General features: G+C 51.7%; 1 protein-coding gene across 9 annotated transcripts in view; it reads left to right on the top strand.

Annotated features, from left to right (window-relative positions):
- Ulk4 (unc-51 like kinase 4) overlaps nt 1-18,368 on the top strand; it is a 380,871-nt gene that overhangs the window by 78,095 nt on the left and 284,408 nt on the right. For 7 of the 9 annotated variants that reach the window (XM_023700793.1, XM_023700792.1, XM_023700794.1 and 4 more), the window contains exons 19-20: nt 972-1,133; nt 9,292-9,474. The exons of 1 other annotated variant lie outside the window; for it this stretch is intronic. In XM_023700793.1, coding sequence (XP_023556561.1) covers nt 972-1,133; nt 9,292-9,474 — 345 coding nt within the window. The remainder of the gene's footprint in view (nt 1-971; nt 1,134-9,291; nt 9,475-18,368) is intronic. One more of the 9 variants, XM_023700795.1, reaches the window with a different exon arrangement.

Raw genomic sequence — 18,368 nt, 5'->3', positions numbered from 1 at the left:
TCCCTTGGCCCCTCCTCTCTCCTCCTCCTCCCCCCTCCCCTCCCTGGTAAAAATGGCTATGTTGTAACGTCCTGCTAAGTGGGCTAAGTGGGCTGGTGCTTCTGCTGACTGAAGTTTCTCAAGAATCCTATTCTCCTGCTTTGCACACTTAACAAATTAGATATCCGACGACCCTGACTTTTGTACCATTGGGCATTGACCTTTTCTTGTGGTCTTTTAAGCATTTTGAATGTTTCCTTAGACTTACTTACGCACCCTGAAGACATCTGAGGCTGTGGAGGCCCGTGTCTCAGCACCGTGAGGGTGCGGGTGCTCCGGGGCGCCTTCTGGTCCCCGGTGGGGGGGGGCAGCAGCTTCTTGGGCCTCCGGCTCGGCTCCTGCAGTGTTTCTGCTGGCTGATGGGTCCTGGGCACCCCCCACGTGGGGGTGCCATTGTGCTGCCTGTCCCTTACAGCTTTAAGGACATCCTCTGACTTTGTGCTATACTTACGTTACTTAAATTATTGTAGCATTTATCTTCAGTATGGGGGGCTTGAGCCCAGGGACTGCTAGGCTACATCCCTGGGCCTTTTATTTACTTTTTAAAGTTTGAGATGGCATCTCCCTGAGCTGCTCAGGCTGTCCTGAGACTTGTGGGCGTCCTATCTCAGCCTCTCCAGGCTAGGATTACAGGTGTGTGCCACCACAGCTGCACCGATCTTTATTAAAATATACAGATAATTATATGCTGCAGGCTTGCTAGAATATGTGGAGACCTATATTCTGTTACGTTGATAAAGAATAGCCACATCATTATGCTTAATGGTATCGTAATAGCCTCAGAGTTGCCACACCCCAGGACACTTGCCACTGAGAGGGACAGGTGCTGCTGGTCTGATGCCCAAGCATTCCGCATGCTGCTTGTGAGGACCGGCTGTGCGTGTGCGTCTCGTGCGGGGCAGTACCTCCAGTCTTTCTGTTCTTTGCTCTAGGAAGAGCGTGTTGTGAATCACATGGCGGCGAAGATTATTGAAAACGTGTGCACCACCGTCTCCATGCAGGCGCAGGGCTTCATCTCCGGGGAGATTGGGGCTGCTCTGTGGTTCCTGTTCAGACACTCCACTGTGGACGCCCTCAGGATCACGGCAGTCTCGGTATGGCCGGGCGGGTGTTTGGGGACACTGTTGTGCATGCCCAAGAGAGAGTGCATTTCACTGTATGTAGAGTTGGAGTCAGAGTTCTTGGAATAAGCAGCGAGAGCGGTGAGTCCGGCTCTCCTAACAGGGGCTGGAAAGTGCTGGGGCAGTCAGGGAGCTCCAGTCGTGCCATGTAGGACGCCGTGACATCATGGTTCAGAGTGACTTGGAGATGCCCATGGAGGACGCTGGTGGCAGAGGGACCTTCACAGCGCTGCCTGCCTTTTCCAGCTGGGGCCTGCACTCCAGTGCACCCCTGCACCGTTCAGGCCCCAGACGTCCAGCCCTGTGGCTGCCTCGCCCGCTGCTGCTGGTCTCTCGGGGTCTGCTCCGACCCAAGGAGCCTGGTGTTCTTTACTGTCCTCGTCACCAGCCACTGCTGTCCCCATTGTCTTGATTCTCTCTCTCCATGAGATCCCTGTAGCCCAGATTCACAGAGCTTTTCTTCTGTGCATCTGTCTTTCGTAAAGGCAAGCACAAACACAGCGGAAGCTGCAGGTGGCGCACCTGCCCTTCCTCCCGCTCTTTAGAGTTACTGCGGGTGCGCCGTCCTTTCTTGCCAGTCTCCTGTGTGGCGGGGATGTGGGGGTATTTTCAGTTCTCGCAGTACCAAGGAGGAAAACCCTGCTCCCTGAATGCCTACCCACCACACGCCCCCACTCAGCAGCCGCATGCTGCTAGAATTGCAGAAGTCTGCGCCCGACCACGGCACTGCTAGTCCGGGGGCAGCTGCCAGAAAGCGTGCCCAGCGGTGGGCAGGGGCGCCCATGCGTGCAGGCTGGGGGGGTGCGTGCAGGGTGGGTGGGGCGCGAGCGAGGACCCCAGGGCGCGTCGTTTTGGGTGGAGCAGATGCAGTAGGGTCTCAGGTCTTCTCGGCCTGTGAGACCTGCTCCTCCTCCAGGACTTCCTGGTTAGCTGCAGGGGTCTCATGGGGGACACAGACCCTTCTGAAGAGCGCACCAACAGAGCTACCCAGAGGCCCCAAGGTTAGAGCCCTTCCGCTGTGCACCCCAGCCCTGACTGGACCCATGGTGAGGGTGGCTGCAGGTGGTGGGAGCTGGCTCCTGTGCGACTGCCTCCTCCCTCCACCCTTCCCTTTGGAGCCTCAGTCCCCAAAGGGGATGTGCCTCATCCCCTGCTGCACGCAGGCCTCAGGAGCTGGTCCTCTGGAGGTGGGAAAGGCAGTCAACGAGGCCGGCGGCGCTGGCACGTCTTTTACAGCCTAGAGCCACAAGAGACTGCCCTCCTGTCTAGGCTTTCTGTGTCCCTGGAGAGGATGGGGTCTCTCAGACGTGCCCAACACACCTGCCCTGCCCTCAGCAAGAACTGGGAGGTTGGGACCGGGGAGATGGCTCAGTAGGATAAGCGCTTGACTGGCAAACGCAAGGATCTGAGTTCAATCCCCAGTTCCGCCAAAAAAAAAAAAAAAAAAAAAAAAAAAAAACAAAAAAAAAAAAAAAACTGGGAGGTGCCTAGAGGGGCCTTGGAGTGGAAGACAGTGAGATTCCATGACTACAGTGCCAGGAAGAGGAAGCCAGGGTGGGCTCCAGCCCCCTCCCCCTTCCTGCCTGGCTGACCTCCTAAGGCCGTCTGTCCCCACTTTATTTCCCCTTCAGATAAGGAAGCAGGGGACCTCTAGAGTAGGGATCCCATCCGGATGGAAAGGTTTGTGAAGCTTTCTGAGCACCCTGACAGGCTTGTTAAGAGCTTACCGAGGTGGCTCGCGCCACAGCTGCCCTGTGAGGGTGTCCCAGGGCCTCCACTCTGCCCCTTGCCCCTGCTGGATATATGTGAAGGGCACACAGCACCTTGCACTGCTGCCTGGGAACGTGGTGTGCGGGTAGACTGAGACTCCCTGCTGGGATCCTAGGGACAAAGGATTTGAGATGTGGTCACTTTGTTGTGTGTATCTTGGAGGCCTTTGAAGACCCAGGGTTAAGCATGTCAATTACCCAAAGCTCCCAAGGATACGGGGTGACAGAGAAAGGCCTACTGACTTCTTGAAAAGACTCAGAGAGGCTCCAAAAAATACCAGTGTCTCAGCTGTGTCTTGGTGAGTCAGGTAATCCTAAAGGGTAAGTTTCTTATCCAGGCACTCCCCCGACACAAAAAACACAAGCTAGAAAATCTGAACCTTGCACCAGAGGCCCCATGTAGTGGCTGATCTAAAACATGCTGCCGAAAGCTTTCCCTGGGATGAGGAGGCCAGGGTACAATGACCCAACGGCCTGAGGGGCATGGGGCCTAGATCTAAGGTGCCCGCCACCCCATCGGCACTGGTGGAGGGCAGATTGCTAGCACTCACAGCCTCCTGGCTGGCCTCTCGGCTCTGCCGTTAGGCTGGCTTTGTGTTCCCCTCAAGGCGCGCGGCCACGGAGGCCTAGGAAGCAGTTCTTCCATATTAGTCCCAAGATGTGGCTGGGAAAATTTTTATCTGCTCTTTTGATGTCTGAGAGCTTGACGTTGGGAAGAGACTAAAAACAACTGTTTTAGCTGCTTTGGGTCCAAGTCTTGTCCTCCTGCTCCACAAGCTGCAGTAACTGCAAGTTCAGACCGAATGGGAGGGGGAATTAATGCCTCTTCAGCAAAACTCTGGAGATGCTGCCTCGTCTCCACCTCAGAGACAGTACCCATTAAGGCCAGAGGCCCAGAGCAGCCATGTCAGGCAGGGAACACCCCAAAGCACAGGGCCAGCTGGATGTGGTGCCGCACATTTATAGTCCCAGCACTCGGAAGGCTGAGGCAGGAGGATCCTAGCGAGTTTGAGACCAGCCTGGGCTACAAAGTGAGCTCAAGGCCAGCCAGAACTACATAGCAAGACCCTATCTCAGAAAGACAAATAAAACACAGCGCTGTTACCACCTTGGAATTGTCCTTGCAACAGTGTTATCTTGGGGCATCAGTGCGTAGCCTCAAGCTGCCACCCCTTATTGCCCACAGTACCCAACCCTGACACTGTACAGTGGGTCCTCAGGTTACAACTGGCCTGACATACGTACACCTTTGGTTATGTCCGGAATTTTAGTTTTAACCTGTGACCAAAGTCTTGAGTTGTGACCCTAGTGCCAGCCACTTGGGCTTTCGGGTGGACTCAGATACAGGTTTAACCTTAAAGAGTCCGGGAGGAACATTACGACATCCTGCCTGTGTGCAGAGAGAGACTCTGAAGGCTGCACGGCGGCACCGAGCCTTCAGCTGACAGCCTGAGTCACTGCCGGCCCTGGGGCACGTTGAGCTCCTGAGTCGGGGTCCCCTGCACTGTGACACCCACCCAAGCACTGCGGATGGCTCTTAGTCCTCCACTCACAGGGTGCTTTCTTCTGCACTGTGTGCACCCACACTGCTGGCAGGGACCAGCACCCGTGGGCTAAGTTCGTGGCCATGACCGGGTGCTGGAACTTAGCAAAGGAAGCAGGCCTGTGTGCACTGAGCCTGCACGTGCTTCCCTTGTCCTCCAAGCCTGTGTGACTGTAATAAGGAAAAGCTTCCCTGCAGCCTCCAGGTGGCCCATCTGCCACCATCAGGAGATTGGTCCCCTCCTCAGGGCTGTATGCCTTCTTGAGGGGGGCAGCAACTGCAGGGATCATCACAACAGAGAGCATGGGGCTGGCACCCCACAACCCAGGCCTCCGCGTCCCTCCGCTGAGGAGCCCTTCGACCCTCGGTGGATTCCAAGCCAGAGCTGGAGATGACGTGCTAGTCGCCTGTTTCCGGGAAGGGCTCAGACCAGCAGTTGCACAGATAGTTGGGGAACGTGCAGTCTGCCCAAGCAGCAGCCCCTTGGTCTGTGGACAGGCCCTTTTTGGCCTCTACAGAGCAGGAGCCTAGGCAGGAGAAGCGCAGGCAGACTGCTCACCGCAGCCCAGTTCTCCAGTTCCACCTGGTACGGGGAGCTTTCCAGGGTCCGCTGGAGTCCTTGTCTTGCAGAACCCAAGTGGCAACTGAGGTAGCCTGAGCCTAGGTTCCTAAAGCTGTCCTTGGTTGTGGTTGCCTTGGGGAACTGGAGTGACAGTGGCGCAGCATTAAAGACCGTGGTGGCAGAAGAGGGAATCTCTATAGCCCTAGACATACAGTGTCATTCACAGACCAGCTGGAGGCCCAGTCCCCCCAGAGAGGACAAATGAAATTCTAAGAGATCGCCTGGGTAAGCTGACTAAGGAGCCAAAACTTCCCTGGACCACCCTCTTACCCATTGTCCTGAAAATTACAAGAATACTCCTCAGAAGTCAGGACCAAGCCACTTCCTTGCTGAGGACCTCTTGCTGAGATCTGAGGGGCCCCCTGGGTTAATGCGTCATTTCCTTGGCACAGGCCCAACGGAGAGGAGGGAACTCCTCTGGAACCAGACATGTGGTCCCAGTGAAGATGCGTACAGCTGCCTCTTCCTTTTGAGCCAGCCGGGAACAGGCTGTCCCTTCTCTGTCCTGTTCTCCAGGCCTGGGCCGCAAGGGAGCAGCCACAACTCATAGGTGGACACACCTGCCTGAAGCCCTGGACAGGAGGGGCAATTCCATGGCCTGTGCTTGTGACCCCTGAAAGGCCTCGAGCTGTGCTTCAAAGGGACCCCAGAAGTGATCCACGAGTCTGTCCTGTTTTGAATAAATCTCTTCATGGGTCCTCTGGTTTTGAGCTTGTGGAACCTAGGACCTGCAGTGAGCATTCAAGGGCAGTACTTGCCTGTTCCTGCTCCGAGGCTCCTGTGTACACCTTGCTGTTCGTCTGCCAAACAGGTGAACACACATATGGCTTTTTGTTTTCCCCAGGCACAGCTGCTGTGCATCACACCCACGTTCCATTTATGGTAAGATACTTGTTTAAAAAACAGAAGAGTGGTGTGGGTGTATTTTACCCCCTGTGATGCTCAGATAAACATACACACAACCTGTTAGATGGAGCATTATGTCAGTAAAACTCCCAGTGTGACACTTTTGCACACATGCACACACCTGGCCGTTCTGTATCCAAGTGAATAAACATGAAGACTGCTTCCTGTATTCCCAGGCACAGCTACTGAAAGGCATGGCCAGCTACTATTATGCTAAAGTACAGATTCACAGTAGAAAATTAGGGGATGGGTTGCTGTAGCCCATGTTATGTCGTGCAGACAAAGCCAGTCAGACCTTCCACCATGCTTGTCACCAGATCCCTACGTACACGGCTCAGTGTCCTGGCTTCTGTGGACAGATGTGTGGACGTCCCCTCCCAAATGCCTGCACACACTTCCAGACCTGAGGAGTCTGGGTCTTCCTTCTCCCTCCCCCCTCGCTCTCTGCGGGCAGATGGAGCACATGGACAGGAATCTTCCTGAGACCTACGGGATCACTGTGATCACATGCAGAAGGATGAATGGGTGGATCCCTGCACAAACTCATGGACAACTGCCAGGTTTTGGATGCCCAACGTTGGGCAAGTGGGTCCTGTCATAGGCTGGATCTGGGGGTCCTCAAGGCAGAAATAAGGAACTTAGCCCCCTTTAAAATAAGTACACAGGCTCACTGACTCCTGTCATGGAAAAAGAATTTCCAGGATGCATCAGGGAAAGAGGAATGAGGAGGAGACAGGATGTGTCCACACCAGCAGCGCTCTGGGAAACAAGGCGCCATGCAGGTGGGACGGGGCCTCGCTGAGGGCTCGATGTCCACCGGGTTGGAGTGCAGCCACCTGCAGGGCCTGGAGGTGGTGTTGGGAAATGTCTGCACTGCTGCTGCTTTCTGGCTGGGAGGAAGGTGAAGGTGAGAGGGGACAGGCAGACCGTGTGCGGCTGAGAGCGAGCTGCCCAGGTTGGCTGTTGGGAAGAAGGAAGTAAACACACCGGGCTTGTGTTCTGAAGCTGCAGGTTTTCTTCAAAAGTGCATTTTAAGAATTTTGATTTCCTGGTCTTGCCGCTTGGTTTTCTTTTCCGTCAGTGCCCAAGTGAAAGGTTGAAAAGGTGACCTGTGCCCAGTGTATGAACAGAAGGGGCAAACTGCTTCCTACCCTGCTGGGGGAGTGTTGGCACAGGCCACACAGCAGCTGGCCGCAACCCTCCCGGGAGCGGCTGGTCCCAGTACTGGGGTGTGGGCCAGCTCAGCACAATGGCCCTGAAGGGACTTGAGCCTGGTGCGGCTTCCCAGCCTGTGCCTCCCTGTCCCTGTCATCTGTCCTTGCTGGAGCCCTGGTATACGTAGGAAGTACGGGTAGCTGCTTTGTGGCTCCCCACTGGATGGGTGCGCTGACTCGGGACACGTGGCTCTGCATCTCAGCCCACCTCACCCCCTAACTGACTGGGCGTGATGGAGACCCGGACGGGGTCAGTGGTTGCTAAACAGCCAGCCCTGTGTCCCCGTGTCTGTGATTTGCAAAGGAAGCAGGCCTGTGTGCACTGAGTCTGCGTGTGCTTCCCTTGTTTGTGACAGCTGACAGAGCTTACCCAGCCACAGTGGCTCTACAAAACCAGGGAGGCCAGACCTTCTAACCCTGGAAGGGCAGCCTGTCTGCGTGTGCTCCTAAAACCGATGCAGCTTTTGTGCCTCCAGCATAAACTCGTGAGAGGTGCAGTGCAGACTCAGAGCTGCTCTTGCCTTGCGGTCTGCCACGGTTGATCCTTGGGTTAGAGCCCGCTGTCTCTTCCCAGCTCCAGAGCAGCCTCTTCCAGGTAGCACTGCAAAACAAGGCAGACGCGGGACCTTCCAGGAACCTCTGGGCCACTGCCTGCTGAGAAAGGCAGAGTTGGACTCTTGCTCCCTGCCGTCCCTGCCCAGCAGGAAGGGGCTGCAGTAAACTTGGAACCCTAAAAATCAGGAGCTGCTTCTCCTTGCGGGGGCTCGTAGGCGGGAAGCAAGTCCCGGGTGCTGGTGGTTGGTGTCTGCTGCTCTGTGCCGAGGGCACTCCAGGATGGCTGGACAGTGCTGGCCCTCTGCTAAGGAGAAGTGGGCTGGGGTGTAAGAGGGCCTCAACCATTGAAAAGGGGACCATAAGTAGAAAGATGGCCGCAAGCTAATCACACGCACGCTGGGGACCTTCCCTCCAGGGGGCTGGTGGGACGCACACGCCGACTGCCTGGGTGTCCTGGCTTGTAGACCTGTCCTTGTTGTGTGCTTCAGGCCTCACCCCCATGTGCTACATCTCACACGTGCAGTTAATTACTAACTGTAAAAAGTGCACGGTTTAAAATTAAAAATAGGATACTTTTTAGAGATAAATCATAGATATGCAAAAATAGGGCAAATACTCCCAAAGCAAAAAGTCTTTAAAGCTCCCCAAAAACCCACGGAGCAGGGTGTCCTGGGAGCCCTGTGACCCTGCCAGAAGTCGCTTTAGCATTTGCGCAGGGCGAGGGAGCCGTGTTTAGCAACCAGTAGAAGCATTTACAGTCTCCTTGTTATGGAGATTTGGTTTTATACTGATCAGCACTTACTTTCCTTATGTTATCAACAGGAATAAGTTTGCAAGACACTGTACTCTTAGAGATAGAAGTTTTCAGGAACATAGAAGTACTTTTCAAAGTTTTAAGAACTTTTCTTCCCTTCTTACTCTTTCCTCTCAACACATGTCTAGTGGATCCTCTTGTATTTGGTCTTTTCCTTATTAGTCAAGGGTACAGACCTGTTTAAGATATGGATCAAGGGGGAGGCACTTAGGTGACATCAGTTATGAGCAAAGCCTCTGAGTGTGGGGGTGGCCGGCGTGCGCTCCCTCTGTGTGCCGGCCGGGCTGCTTGTGCGCTCTGCTCCGGGGGTGTGCAGCTCCCACGCGGCAGGCCTTGGTCTTCCCAGGAAAATGGGGCTGGCGAGCCTGTTTCTCTTGCGTGCTGGCAAGAGCATGAAATGAGCCCTCAGTTACTGGGTGCCCCTCACACAGCAAGCAGTGTTCAGTGTTGATTTTCTGAACATGTTTTCTGTACTTAGCTCAGTGTCTGCATAAAGGTGTTTGATAATGTTTTTAGTTACTTCATTTTCTATGTAGACTTGTGAATTAGTTATCAATTTAATGTTTATATTTATCTCTTAAGTTTCATGACCACCTCCTGTGCCAGAGGAAGAGCTGAAGGGTTGGTCCCCAGAGCAGCGGGCCCCCAGGGACAGCCGGTCCCTGCAGGCTGTCTGACACATCTGTGCTCCTTGTCCCTGTCCCGCAGGCCCTCTGTCGAGTCTCCCGCCAGTGTCCTGCTGCCTTCCAGAGTGTGATTGAGAAGGTGGGACTTCCGGCTGCGACCCATGCCCTGGCTGCCTCTGTCTGCAGGGTGCAGCAGTACCTTCTGACCCTGTTTGCCACACTGCTGTCCTGCGGGATTCACCTCCAGAGACTGGCCCAGGAGAAGGTGGGTTCCTCTCCCTGTGCTGGAGCTGTCGCTGGTCTCCCTGCCATCCCAGGGAGCCTGCGTGAGCTTCAGAAAGCCCTGAACCCCAGGTCACCCTGCTGAAGATCTTGCCAATCTACGCGGTGAATGCAGAAGCCCAGTGGCATGGGCTCTGCCTGCCCGTCCCATGTTAGTAGCGGAAGCGAACGGGTTAGGGCCTGCCTATCTCTTTCTCAACCTGTCTCGGCTTCCTCTGCTGTTTCATCCCTTTCCTTTCTCATACTTTGCCAAGCCAGAGCCCCATTAGAGGCACTTTCTGATGGGTGGCCTGGCTTGTGGCTGTTACGTTGCAGCCCTGGGTGGAGGAGGGCACCTGGCAGGGGCAGCATCGGCAGTGCCACCCGGGCCCACATTGGGCTGCTGCACCTGTGAGGTCTCTGTGTAAGTGTTAGGCAAAGTGTCAGCAGGTGCAGAAAGCAGACTTGGCTGCACCCACGTTTGGAAAGCAGTTACTCAGATGAATTTTCAGAGGTGCGGCTCTTCCCAGCCGTTGATACACAATAAGAAGGGTGCAGCGAGGCACTCGTGAAATCAGCCCGCAAGCCTCTCCCAGCCGGGGGCGCACACTCGCTCCTTGCATCGTGTTGTTTTGGGTGGGGCTGGGGCTGAACCCAGGACCTTGCAGATCCCGGGTGTGCACTCAGCCACTGAGCTCTGTCTGGGCACTCTGCCCAGAGATTCACGGAACATAGTGAGAAAGGATAGCTCTAACTCTGCTTGGAGGGCAGAATGGGACCAGGTACATACAGCACTTTCGGAGATTCTTCTGCATTAAAGGCAGTATGTTGAGTTTTGCTTTCTATGAAGAGGGAAGATTTCATAATTTGCTGGAAGCTCACATTTACACAACTGGCTTAGCCCGCGGCTCCCAAGAGGGAGCAGACCACTTCCTGCTCGCGCTGTGTTCTGACTTAGAGTCTACTGAGACGCTTGTGCCCGAGAGAAAGTGTTTCTTCAGTGATCTGTGTGTCTAGCTTTTGCTATTAAATTTTCCAATTTATTCTCGCATTAGAAAAATAGCACTTGAGTAGTTTTACTGCATAAATTGTGGTAAGAGAATTTTATCAGTGTTGGTTTTTAAACCCTCAGCATAATTGTGGATTAAACCTCAAATATTTCCAAAGTCAATAAAATAAGATGCGTTCCTATGAATTTAGTTGTTGTATAGTGTGTAACTACTATTTCATGTATCTTAAAGAAAGGAATGAATAAATCATTAGGTGTAGGGGATGCTAGGTAAGCTTTTGCTTTTGATTGATACTGGTATTTTTTAAAAGTCTTTTTTAAAAAAATTGTGATAGAAAACACATGAAGTTGGCCACTTTATGTACTTATAAGTACTGGTTCAGGGATGCTCAGTTCTGGGAAGACCCCTCTAGCACCTCATGAGCCTATAGGCCCAAAGCTTGGACTGTTTCCGGTGGGCCTGAGCCGGCCCTAGGCTTTGTTCTCTCTGGACCAGCAGTGGGAGAGGGCAAGGCCTGTGGAGGTCCAGCACCCTGGCAGGGTGCTCAGACCTGCGCCAGTGGGAGGCCTCTCAGGCTGCTGGGAGGGGGAGGTCAGGCTTGTCAGAGCCTCCCAGAGGGCATCCTGCTTCTCTGTCCACCTTCGAGGGCCTGGATGCTGGGCTTTGTGATGGGGCAGAGGGCAGAGGGAGGAGAGGCTTGTGCTTGCTGTATGTAGGGTGGTCGGCACAGCCCGGCCTGACCTGCCCTGGCACTGCCTCTCAGTGAGAAGACCTATGGCTGCTGGGCAGAGGAGGTCCCAGTGCTGACCATGGTCCAGCCAGGTTGGGGTCCTGGTGCCCTACTTTTGCTGATAGAGCTGGGCGTGCATGCAGCAAGGTGGTCTTCTTGTGGTGTTTGGCTGGAGTGGCACATTAGCTGTTGTCCAAAGGTTTTCTGCCTTACTGTGCTGCTCCTTCCTTGGGGCTGGTTTCCCATGTGTGCACACGTGTGTATGTGTGTGTGCATGCATATGTGCATGTGTGCGTGTGTGCCCTTTTCAATGTTTCCAGGGTCCTGCAGTCTGTACAACCCAGTTTTCCACAAGGGCAAGTGGCCTCACCAGCCAGTGCTGCCCACGTGCTCAGGCCTGTGGCCCGCTGTCCCATGTTCTCTCCCTTACAGGCTGCCGTGTGGGTCTTTCACCCGTGTCCAGGACTTGAGCCCCATGCTTGGTAGAGTATGAACTATGTCTTTTCTCTCCTGACTTGCAGCTTTGAAAATATGTCAGTGACAGTCTAGTGATAAACAGCAAACTTTCATTTAAAGTGCAGAGTTCTACTCTTTATTAATTAGAAACTTGCCATTTATTGCACATTTACCATGGGCCAGATGCCAGGGCCTGTGACTGTCCCTGACTGCTGGGTTCAGTGTGGGGACTCACTGCAGTGATTGGCAGGGGTAAGTGCTGGTTGGAAACTCTGATGGGGAATGAGTTATTCTGGGTAGGTAGGTCGGGGGTGACTGCTAGGTGTGCACCTGGTGGGTGAACACTACACCTCAAGGGGGTTGAGGAGTTGGGGAGCCCATTGGAAGGCACATTGGGCCTTCAGTGGTGGAAGGAGCTTGTACCCCGTGGACCTGGCAGGTGCTCTGGGGTTCTGCCTCCCTGAGGTGTGTGGAGGATCCAGAAAGCCTGCAGAGCTGGGCGTGCGATGCGCAGGAGGGAAGGGCATGGGGAGATCCAAGAAGGCCTGGGTCACTTGAGCTGTGCTGTCGCACATGGCCTGTTGCTTTGTTTTCACCTGAGGAAGAGAAGTGTGGGTGACAGGGAGAAGTGTTGGCCTATACTGCGTGTTTGGGGAACTTGGTTCCTGCTAAGGCACAGATTCCTTCCAGTGCTTGGAGCCAGAGGAGGGGACCTGGGCGCAGACACAGCTGTGCCCCCTGCTGCTCATGATGGATAGGTGTGCAGAAGCACAGTGCTGTAGGCCTGGTACCGTCCCCTTCCCAGCATCTGCTGGGGCCGTGGCACCTATTGGGTGCACCCTGGATGAGAAGGGCATCGCACCTCTTCACGGTTTCCTGCTGCGGTGCCTGGACAGGAGGCTTCCAGGAAGAAAACCTATACTCTTAAGAGTGAGTTTTACTCACTGCGATTTGCCCTGTAAGTGCTTCCCTCCCACTAGTTTACTTTTGCCCCTACTTGTATTTTTCTAGTTCTTTTAGGCTGTTTCCATGCACACCCAGTCAGGAGGACTTGGGGCTGAGGGCTTTGGGAGCTCACATTTCTTACTGTGTTTTTGGGGAGATACCGTTTGAGGCCGTTGCAAGTTTTGCTGACTATCATACAGTAGTTCTTCGGTTCACGAACTTAATTCTCTCCATGATTCTGGTTGCAACTGTGTGGCAAGTGTATCAGAACCATGGAATGAGTTCTGTGACCAGAATCGTGGGAAGAATTAAGTCTGTGAACCAAGCTCCACTGTGTCTAAAAGGTAACATAGCCTTTTAGACTGTATATATATTTATTTATTTTGTATTTTAGGGAACGGTTTCCAGGGTGTTCAGGGTCTCACTACTAGATCAGACTCATAGTGATCCGCCTGTTTGCAGCCTCCTAAGAGCTGGATTACAGGCATGTGCCACCACGCCCAGTCTCAATTGCTGTCTCAGGGTGCCCCAGGGGCAGGGCTGGCACAGCAGGCCCAGGGATCAAACCCCTATTTTAATGTATCTTACTAGGTTAAATTTATAACTTTTCAAAAATTTAAAGTAGACGTATTTAGCATGGACAGTTTAGCATATTTAGAATATGCCGTGCGGGGGGCTGAGGTAAAGTACTCGCCTCAAATGCTTACGCTCTCTGTCAGGTTTGTGTTTGCAGTATCCAGGCACTCTCACACCCTTTTCCTGCTGCCACACAGAAATTGGATGCATGCTGTTTGCTAGCCCGCGTTTCTCTCCTTCAGTGACGTGTCAGGGATGTGTCACTGTCACTCCTCGGTGTCATTTTAGCAGTTAGCAATCCCATGAGCCCATCAGGGGACAGTCCACAGCTCATTCCAGTAGCGCCTGAGTGCTCGCTTGGGAAGCTCCATCAGGCCCAGGGGAGTCATTCTTATGGCCAAGTCCTTGTTGTGGATAGTCTTAGTTATGTTTTCAGGGTGAACTTCCAAGTGAAATTGCTAGGTTAGTCTCATTGTTCAAAAAGTCCTTTTTCTATGTAGTTTATATTTAACACTGATTTTATATATATCGACAAATAGCTACAGTGCCAGTAAAAAGTACTAAAACATCGTACTCTGAATATATATCTTTCACATATATAAAAAATATTTGGTTTACAGCTTTCTTAAATCTGTGGTTACAGTTCATTCAGTTTACTTTTCCATCTTTAAAATTTTCAGTCAAGATATGTAGAGGTTTCATGGTGAATTATGATTTTCTTTTCATATTTTCCTTTTTTAAATTTGATGAAGCACAGTAAGTTATTTTTAGGCTGTTCAAAGGTGAGGCTCTGCTCTAGGTTTTGGTCCAGAAATGATCCCGGTTGATCCCTCTTTGTCTTCTGACGTCGGGAGGACAGGAGTGAAAGGTGACTGTTGTTAGGACTAGGAGATCTGAGGAGGAGCAGAGCGGAATCTAAAGGAGATTTCTGTTTCTGACATAGAGTTGAGTGGATGTCTTGCAAAGCTCACTGTCAGACCTTAGATGTGCTCAAGAATTCCTACAAAGACGTTCAGTACCTTAACCTGCAAAAACAAAGATAGAAAAAATGAGAAGCTAATGAAGAAGAGGAGGTGGCCGTGGGAGGGCTGCGTGAGACCAGCAGCCTGCTTACTGAGGAGGGCGTGCTGCCTGGGAAGTTTCCGACCTAGAGGGAATTGAGCGGATAATACCGTTGCCCGCACACAGTGCCCGGTGTCAGTGGTCTCAGGTAGGCGGCAGCTCTATTCCATTTGCACGCTCTTCGTTTGTATTTCACGGACACACGCCCCTTTCTCCTGCAGCGCTGTGAAGCAATCCCCGACAGGCTGCATACTCGCTTCACTGCGTCTGTGGTAGATGAGGGTGCTTCAGAAGCCAGTGTCTGCACAGTGCCGTTGAACACTAAAATCTAAGGAATTCTTAGTATGTTCTCTGCCATAGCTTGTCAGAATTCATTTTCTTGACTCTATCATGGATTATTTTTATGGATTATTTGTTTGATCAAGATCCAGCCACATTTCGACTTCAGGTGGACTGGTCTCTTTCGGGGTTTCTCTTGCATCGCCTCCCACCCCTGGAATGAATTTATCGAGGAAACAGTTGGTTCTGTAGACTTTTCCCCTTCTGCTGCTTGCTGACCGAATCTGGCGAGCAATAGAACATGGGCTGTCCTTGAACATGCCTTGTGATTCCTATATTTTTCGCAGATTGGTTCCTTTACAGGTTTGATTCGAGTTTTGGGACAGGCGCAGAGTACTTGCTGTGGCCAGTGTTGTGTGGCCCTGCAGCCCAGAGCCACATGGGGACTGCTTCTGTTTCCCTCTATTGATGTTAACAGGCAGTGGCTTCCCGAAACTTCAGTCTGTGTGTGGATTATAGATGTCCCTCCGGCTTCTCATGCAGTGGTTTTAGCAGTCATCAGTGGTAACCGCTTAGACACTGTTTGGGGATGGTTACGTGTATTGTTATCACATCCTCCTCTTCTGCCTCTGGTCATTAATTAGGGTTCCACTGTAGGAAAACGTCTCGTCAGCTGTTGGGCTACACAGATGCACAGCTGATGCAAGTGAATGCAGAATAAATGCTTTGTTCGTTTACTTACTGGTATGCAGAATACCAAGTTGGTTTCCTAGAAGTTTAGCAAAAATGAGTCTTGTAGTGTCTGTGAACTCAAGACCTTTAAGATCGTGGCATCTTTCCTTCTGTCCGCACTGATCTCACTCCTTCCATGGAGTCTGCACGGGCTTCCTCCTGCATCCTCTCGCCTTTGCATCGGGGCTACTGCTGTTCACAGCCTTCTCAGACTTTCTCATCCACGTTCTTCCCGGGGTCTGGACCCCTCCTCTCCTCCCAGGGCAGCCTGGCTCTCCCTGTGGGCTGCTGTGGGTATGGCCATGGCAGGCGGAGCTGCTGTTGCTGCTGAGCTGGAGGTCAAGCCTCTGCAGTGGACAGAGCTAGGCAGTACCTGCAGAGCTCAGTGTGTAAAGATACCTTAGCCACTCAGGGTGGTGTTTCTAATTCCAATGTTTTGTCAAAATGCTGGTTTCTAATGACAGTAATAGAAATTTACTTGTTTTAGAATATTTATATTTTTATAAAATAGATTCTAAATAGTAATAGCAGTGTTAGGCACATTATTTTTCAGCACAACTTTTACAATTTATATTTTAAATCTTTTTGAGACAGGGTCTCACTATGCAGTTCAGGATGGCTTTGAGCTCACGTTGTAGCCCAGGCTGGTCTTGATCTTGCAGGGATCCTCTTGCCTCAGGCTCCTGAGAGCTGGGATTACAGGTGTATCACCATGCCTGGCTCATGACTCATTTTGTATTTAGGGCATTTCCAAGCAGACATCAAGTTATAGTGTTTAAGATTCTCTTAGATAATTCTTTGCCTCATTCAATCACCAGTGTGATAAATTTAGGTATCATTTTCCTTTGAATTTCGAAGGATTTAAATTTCTTGGTGTTTATCTTATAGTCATTTGAAACAGTAATGTTATTCCAATGTTAATTTAAGAAAAAAACAATTCGGATAGGTTTGGATCTATCTTTTCTCCCTTGTGTTCATTGAATGTGAGCTTTTCTATTGAGGGACCTGTTTGACTTTCCATTTAAAACATGTAAGCAAATATTCTTTCTCCTCCTGCTGCCCGCCCCACAAGTGCCCACCTGATAAGAGCACCCCGCTGTTCTGCAGTGTCCTCAACACTCTGTGTGTCACAGGAGAGGAGGAATCAGAGCAGCCCAGTGCCTCACGCTCCCAGGAAACCTTGGCTTCTCTTTGACTCTTGCACCAGAACCTTCTTCCTACAAGTACAGAGAAATCAATGTTATTTAAACAGCACATAGAAGGGCTGTGGTTGAGCCCATAAACGGTGTGAGAGGGCATAGAAAGAGTGATGTCAACTGCCATCCTTCTGGGCAGTGGAAGCTCACTGGAAAAGCTGCGGCACCCAAGCATCTGAAAACAGTCACCTAGTATTTAAGAAGAGCTGAAGCAGATTAACAAAGGTACGAAAGAGCTTCAGAAATCAAAAGGAAAAGAGCTTAAAAATAGACATGGCCTCTATCAGAAGATACAAGAGAGGTAATATAGGTCAGGGAGCTAAAGGAAGACAGGAAGACAGTTTCATAAAGGGACCCCCGAAATACACACCACAGTCCCTTGGTATTGTGGGTTAAGTACATGTATCTAAAGGGCTTGAGACCAGAAGTGGATTCGATCCTTTGGGAATTTGGGATGTTTTCATTATGTCACATGCTAACCTGGCAAGGGACCCAGTTCTGCACATGAGGTTCACTTCTGCTTCACATGCATTGTGTGTTCACACAGAGTGATTTCCTGCAGTATTTCACCTGCAGCCTGTTGCGTGAGCAATGTTATGTGGGCGCTCAGAGTTTCTGATGTTGAAGCGTTTCAGGTTTCAGATTTTTGGAGTAGGAATGTTCACCCTGGACAGGGCTATTGGATTGGAAATGAGGAAAAATTTAAAAGCTCAAACAAAAAAGACTTAGAGGACAAAGATAACCCAATATATAAAGAAAACTGTAGGGGCCGAGGATATAGCTCAACAGCACAGTGCCAGCCTGGCAGGCATGAGAGTCTGAATTCGATTCTTGATTTTTTAAAAATGGAAGCTAGGGACTGGAGACATAGCTCGGTGGCCTAAGGACCTGCCTGGCAAGCATTAGGACCTGGGTTTGATCCCTGGTACCATATGTTGTGCCTGCCCCCTAAGCCCTAGCCAGCCACTGAAACTGTCATACCAGGTGGTGCATACCTGTCATGCCAGGACTGGAGAAGCTGAGACAAGAGAATCTCTACGAGTCTGAGCTGTGTAGTGAGACCCTGTATGAATGAATGAATGAATGAAAAAAAAGGAAGCTAGAGTCCTAGCCCAGGCCCAGTGAGTGTGTGGGAGAGCTTCCGGCTACCCTGTGCTGGTGGGACCTACTGGTCCCAGCCCAGGCGCAGTGTGGGTGAGACCTTCTTCCACCCCCTTGGAACACCCCCCACTACTCTGCAGCACCTCCCCCACCCCATCTGCCGAGTAGGAATTTCTGCTGCATTCCGGGAACCCCCAGATCCAGTCCTGGCGCAGGCCTGGTGAGTGTGTGGGAGAGCTGCCTCTCCCTCCTACTCCACCTTGTCCCCTCCCGACTCAGCTCAGGCCTGGCATATAAGCCTAGGGTGAAACCCTGCAGCTGCAATTCCTGCAGAGAGTGTAGGGGACAGAACCACCCAGCTAGTCCAGGAGCAGAACATCTTGCTAGAGGGGCACAACAGGTTCACCCCCAAGGGCAGCAGCAGGAAGGAGCTGAGCACAGCAGCCAGACCCAAGCCAGGTACAGCTGGATAAATCCAAACTTTGTAGGTCTGAACCTGAACTTCAGTAGGTACTAAGGCGATAACGGCACCAAACATCTACAACAAAGGTCAGAAGACAGTGCTACACAGAATGACAATGAGAAGGAGCAAAATGCAATCTCAGAACTCAAGCCCACTCATAACAAGTGCAGAGGACACCAACAGAACAAATTGGGAATCACACAGCTGAAATCAATGAATTAACGGTTTCTGAAATAAACAGCTGCAGAAAGGTATAGAGGAACTCAGACTGGAAATAAAAAAAGAAATCCCTGAATTAGTAACATCTGTAGTAAAGAATCAAATGCAGAAACATATGAAGGAAACCCA

This window comes from Octodon degus, unplaced genomic scaffold (assembly GCF_000260255.1).
Source record: "Octodon degus isolate 3935 unplaced genomic scaffold, OctDeg1.0 scaffold00126, whole genome shotgun sequence".
Classification (NCBI taxonomy): Eukaryota; Metazoa; Chordata; class Mammalia; order Rodentia; family Octodontidae; genus Octodon; species Octodon degus.
The sequence above is the reverse complement of the archived record's forward strand: the minus strand, read 5'-3'. Positions and strand labels throughout refer to the sequence as shown.